We start from the raw sequence: 6,000 nt of genomic DNA, 5'->3' as shown, positions 1-6,000 counted from the left end.
AGCTCCACAGCAGTCTATGCCTTGGCTTTCCGAGGGTAGATTTCACATGCAGTTAAAATCCATGATCAGTATTACCCATCAGCAGCTCCTGGAATCAAGGTATGCTCTCTGTACACATCCCAGGGCCTCCGTCAGTTCCTGTGGGAGGAGTTCCCTCATCCTTGTCTCCAGTCGAACACTGATGAGCTTGTAAGACATCCTTTGCAAGTTGAACCCACTGCATATCCATTATGGAAAAACATGGGGTTTTTTTCCTTTGACCTTGTTCAGCAGTGTTGGCTCACTCAGGTTGGTTGTACCAGCTTCCTTTCAAAATGGCAACCATGCACTTCAGAAACACCATTAAACCATCACACACGTTCCCCAGCAAACCAGTGCTTTTTCCTCTCAGAGATCCTGATGGGAGTCAGGCAGTATGGAGAAACACTTGACAAATGAGCTCCCTTATCCAAAGTCTCATTAGTTCATTCCTCATCCAAACAGGTAATTCCCAAGTGGCTGGCAGGCCACACGTTTTCTTCTTTACACAATATCCATGTTTTAATGTTCTGCCGCAGGTAATTTCTGCTCCACAAACTAAATTAGCCAAGATTTCCAAACCTTTCAAGTTTGAGGTATCCATAGTATCAAACTGTTAATTGCTTTTGCAGGATGGAGCTGGCAAACATTTTGTACAACGGCTTTCAGAATCCACTCTGGCACTTTGTATCTTCTCAGCCAAAAGAAATTTTTCTTTCCAACAGGATTTTATGAGTGTTCTGGGTCGGTTCCAGGTTCTCCTAAAAAGCCATTACACACAGTTTTAGATTCCTCCTGCCTTGGTTTCAGAGAACCATGGTTTCTGCTAAGACTCAACCAACAAAGATGACGAACTCGTAACACCCCTCTCTACTGCAGCACACCCCTTACCTCTGCCAACAGGGCTGATGAGGGGCTAAGCAGCAGCCAATTTGAACCTTTAAACACACCCCACTGAGAAACACTTCTCATAGAGCCAAGTGTGGTGTTTCACAGAACACCACAACAGAACAATTGCCATGAACACCCACACGGCTCCTCCAAGACTCCCTCCCAGGTACCCAAACCCCTTCCTCAGACACGTGACACCACCCTGAAGAGACAAAAAGGAACAAGCTGAGCAGCGTCACCACACAGTCCTCTGCTGTGGTAGTACCACAATGTGGATTCTTCACCAACATGAATCAGTGTGATTACAGTGACTCTTTTTTTTCCGGAACAGGTAGAATAGAACAGACACTAGCAAAAAAAAAAAAAAAAAAAAAAAAGAACCAATTTTTATTCAGTTGAAAAGAAGTCATTTACTCAATCACATGAACTATGCTAAAAATGAGTTTTTTTCTGACTACACCAGCAGTTAAATATTTTCAGCACCAATTCAGGACACATTAGTGACATTTATCACAACAGGTCTATTTCTTAATGTAGAAGGACATACTGACTCAAGTAGCCGCTACCAGGAAAGCAGTAAGCAGGAGGCTGCCCTTTCTTTCCAAATACTTATCATTGAGAGTAGCAACTTCCAGAAATAAATAAATGCCAAATTATCTCCCAAATCTTTAAATTGATCTTAAAAAATAGAGTTAAAATAGATATCTTAATATGAGCTATCATAGATTTTATTTTTTATGTGCTGAATACTCCAAAATGCGAGTAGTTGAGCAAGCATCCAGTACATAACTTCTTAAAATAGTTCTTCCCTCCCCACAGTATCGACCCCATTCTTTTGTCCAAGTCATGCTGGTTAGATCCCTACCTCTAGTGACTTCCCAGCAAACACCACGCTGTTTGATATCGCTAGGATATGCTGCCATCCTATGAGTGAAAGAAGTCAGTAACTTGGTGCAATTCCACCAACTTCACATGAACAAAATCCATCCAGTCATTGGCTTGTTATCTCTGAACATCAAACAATTCCTAAGCTTTAGTTTTTAAAAGCTTTTGTAGTCTTCCTCTTGCTAGGCCAGTTCAGAAGGTCATCACTGAAGGCAGAACCAATGAAGGCAAAGAAACCAAAAAGCAGCAGGTAGTACTGTCTCTCTGTCCTTTGAAACAAATCAAGTTCGCGCAAAATAAAAGGAGACAAGGTTAAAATGAAGTTTATTAGTTTTTTTGGTTTTTTTTAAGCCTTTTTTATATAAAACTGTTTGTGAAACAGCTATTTTATTCCCATGGCAGAGTGACCCCTGAAAGATGCACTAACCCCTTTCTTAAGGCCTTAACAAGAAAAAAGAAGTTAGGATTTTGTTGTAGTTCATTACAAACCCAAATTTTTTAAAATTACATAATTTACAAAAAAAAAAAAAAAACCCAAACAAAAAACCCAAACCAAACCACCCTAAATACCCACACCGTGCAGGCTGTTACACTGACATTCCCTCTTCCTTCCTCAGGAAAAGCAAAACGTAAATTAATAAAAGGGCCAAGTGGATTTCCTGATCAGTTTGAAGACAGATTGACTCCAAGAACATTCAGGCTTCCTTTCCAACTCCCCCATCTGGCAGGTAAACTGTATCTTCCTTTCACCTGCCTTCAAGAAAGAAGGCAGCGCCTCGCAATGATTTGGGAGTGCATGTTGCCACCACAAAGGGCAGATACCCTTTCCAACCCTGTGGTACAGACGTTCCCACACAAACAAGGTGTACAGGATCTAGCCAGCAGCAGCCACCTCTTACTTCATGAGTCTCATGACCCAAGAGTGTTCTAGATGTTTTAACAGTGTTTCTCAAAAACGATAACCTCCCTACCCTGCATACGCAAGTACTGACACCCCATCACCTGCAACCACCCAAGCCTTCTTCCCAAACCCTACAATTTATCCTGCTTTTATCTGCCTTTTAAAATTGAACTTCCTTGGATGTTGTGAGAAAGCAAGCAAGAGGAAGGGAGACAAGTCCTATCTGGAGTAGTCCCAGTTCTGCTCTTCTTTCCCACAAAACGTTAGGCTCCATAAGCCTTGCTTTGATTTTGGATTTAATATTTACTTTAGCTACAGTTTTCTTTATTAATTTATATGGGGTTTTGGTAATTTTAATCAAAAGCATCAAAAGGGATATAGCGCACCTTTCATTTAAAACAAAGTCTTTCAAGACTAAAAAATAGATCTTTATATATATATATATATATTTATCCCTCCCTCTTTAATTCCCCCCACCTGTTTCCTTTTTCCCCCTCCCCTTCCCACTGTCACTATGGAGATTGTGTCCATGGAAACAGCTGGTTCAGACTCCTTGGTCAGATTCTGTGATGTCCTCAGTCTTGAGTGTGATGTAAGAATTTATGAAGGAAGTGCTGGCATTGGCAGGCACGTCGAGAGGGGGCATGGCTGCACAGTGGGAGAGATTCCATTCAGTCACGAATGTCCACCGCTTTTTATCTCAACAGCCTAACCTGAAAAACAAAGTGAAACAGTAATATTGGAATGGATCCTTCCCTCTGGTTGCCAACACCCCCCTCCCTGCCTTTGGAAAAACTCACTCAAGCAGCCTACCACTGCAGTAACACCAAGAGCTCTTTAGTTTTGCGGGCTGAAAACGGGTGTAAGCACCACGGTGTGCAGTTTGCAAAAGCAAATCCACGTGATAAAAAGGAAAAGATAAAACTTAGTTTAGCAACCAGCAGAAAACTAAGTAAGCCCAGTTTTGGAGGAGGCCCAGGATAACCTGTGCCATTAACAATGGCATAGCACTCTTATGGAACAGCTACCTTCGGCAGCCAAAAAGGAGCTCGGTCACCTCATTCGTGTTTCCTCCTCATCCTGACTATGAAAACTGGAAACAGAGGAGCCACACATGTCCAAATGCAATGACAGATTCTGGGATGCCACTCCTTAGAGACTGGACCCAACTGTTTTAATGCAGATCACCAAGCTACCCTCTGTCATTAGTTTTCAGTGAACACGCAGCAGACAGTGAAATCAGTATCAAAATTATACAAGTCCAGCTGCAGGAACCAAATCTGGGAAATGCCTGGATTTCACAAGCTAAAGGCAAAGCTGCAGTTAAACTAATTGGAGGGCTGGTAACACTGTTGGGGTTTTGTTATTTTAATGTTGGGGGTTTTTGCTATAATTGCCAGATTACAGTGGTGTCGGCAGCTCAGGGAAGGACTAAGCTTGTGAAGTTTTTCAAGATACATGTGGGAGCATCCAAGTGTTTAGCATGCTCATTCTCCTGGCCAGAAATTCTCAGAGGTGAGAAAATGAACTTCAGGAGTTTGCTAAGTTGGTGGAGGCTCCGTTCAAAAGAGAAACTGCAGACCAAGTTAAAATTTCATTTCTGTAAGATACGGTTCTTCCTCCTAAATCTGCACAGCTGAGAGAGCAAAGCTTGAAACAATACATTCCTTTCTTCCCTTCTCCCACAGCACAAGTAAGCCCAGAAGCAATTTGTTTATTTAGTAAGGTTACTTACTTTGATATAACTTAGATAAATCCCTCCTCACCAGCTAGTAAGCTTGGGAAAAGGAAAAAAGCTCTCAACATAAGTGACACATATGGAAAGCGGTTAACGGCATTAGAGGTGTGCCTGGGAACAAAGTAACACCCATGTTCATTCATAGCTGGTAATTAAACTCCCAGAACCCTAAGTGTGATACAGAAGTCAATGCTGTTCTGATTATCAGCACACCAAACAGATTACATCCCAGCAAGCCTACCTCTTGGCTGCAAATATCTCCTCATATAGGGGTGCCAGGCTAAGAGCGAAGAGTCAGGCAAGTAAGTATGAGAGGGGTAAGCCACGGAGCTACAGCTAAAGAGGAAACGAGGGAGGTTCCTAGAGAGTTCAGGCAGCTGACCTTTGTGGTATTCATTACTGTGCAACTGTGAGCCCTCGCTGAAGGAGTGTCAAGGCCGTGTTGCTGTCTCTGGCTCCTGTACAACTACAGCTTGCCCATGCCTGGAATCAGTCCAGAGCATTAGGCACTGGCTCAGGGAGGAAATAGGCTCAACACACAGAGAGAGTCCTTCCCAGTTCCTGGACAAGATCCAGAGCACCAGACTCACTCACACAGTCACTCCTCAGATCTGGATCTGATCCAAATGTTCTAGAGGCAACTGGCTCAGGGAGAGAGAAGCAACACAGACAGAATACACTGACTTGCCTGGATGTTATCCAACATGCGGGATTTTTCTTAACTTGCTGGGCCCAGGCGTGAACCAGGAATAAACGAACCCAATAACCTAACAGCTGAGTGCCCATTCTATCTTACACTAAGGCCAGCAGAAAGGCAGCTCCTGCACTACCAGGACTGCTACAGGATTCCCTTAAACTTCTTACCGCAGCAATGCAACAATTTATTTAGTGTTTTAACAAGTGGATCTTTCAGAATTTACATGGTTTTTATTTTGGGATGCAAGGCCAGGTTGGAGAAACTATATTTTAAGGCACATTCAGCATCAAAAAGGGGAGCCTAAATAAGATCCTCAGATAAAAACTGACTGAAGCAAAAGTGATGCCTCAGGGAGAATTCTAGAGCACACAGTGAATATGGTGCAGAGATTCCGCAGTCTGCAAGGTCTTAAGCCAATACGTTCCTATGATACATTAAAAAAGAGTTAGCACTGGAAAATAATACAGGAAACAAAGCTGTGTAAAGGTCTCTGGGACACAGTAATGTTCACCAGCACCTCAAATAAATGGCCCCAAAAATCATCACTGAGAAAACTTCTCTAGCATTAAAACAGTTGTAACAGAAACCTTCTCTGTTGAGACTATCATCCTATTGTACCATTATGAATTACATTGCCTTTTACACTTCAAGGAAAAGGCAAAAGCTTAAAAGAGTCCCAATGACCTTTACCATGGAAGGAAAAAGTTACTCAAATAATGAACACGAAACACTGTGTGCATGGTAACTGTTCTAACACCACTCCAAAGCCAAGGAAGACTGCTGCTGAAAATGAAAAATCACAGAACACAGCAGAGCTAAACCAAGTCAGCTGTCAGTCTACAAAGTGTTTATATGGCATACTGTCTTCTG

The 6,000-nt window shown here is 42.4% G+C and overlaps 1 protein-coding gene across 8 annotated transcripts in view; it reads right to left on the bottom strand.

Moving 5' to 3' along the window:
• Window positions 1-2,101: 2,101 nt before the first annotated feature.
• Window positions 2,102-6,000, bottom strand: part of TCF20 (transcription factor 20) — a 128,852-nt gene continuing 124,953 nt past the window's right edge. For all 8 annotated transcript variants that reach the window (XM_065676823.1, XM_065676813.1, XM_065676881.1 and 5 more), the window contains one exon: window positions 2,102-3,408. Coding sequence is in view for 1 of the 8 variants with exons in the window: in XM_065676891.1 (XP_065532963.1) it covers window positions 3,391-3,408 (18 nt within the window). In the remaining 7 variants the exon portion in view is untranslated. The remainder of the gene's footprint in view (window positions 3,409-6,000) is intronic.

Source organism: Lathamus discolor, chromosome 1 (assembly GCF_037157495.1).
Source record: "Lathamus discolor isolate bLatDis1 chromosome 1, bLatDis1.hap1, whole genome shotgun sequence".
In the NCBI taxonomy this organism is placed as follows: Eukaryota; Metazoa; Chordata; class Aves; order Psittaciformes; family Psittacidae; genus Lathamus; species Lathamus discolor.
The sequence above is the reverse complement of the archived record's forward strand: the minus strand, read 5'-3'. Positions and strand labels throughout refer to the sequence as shown.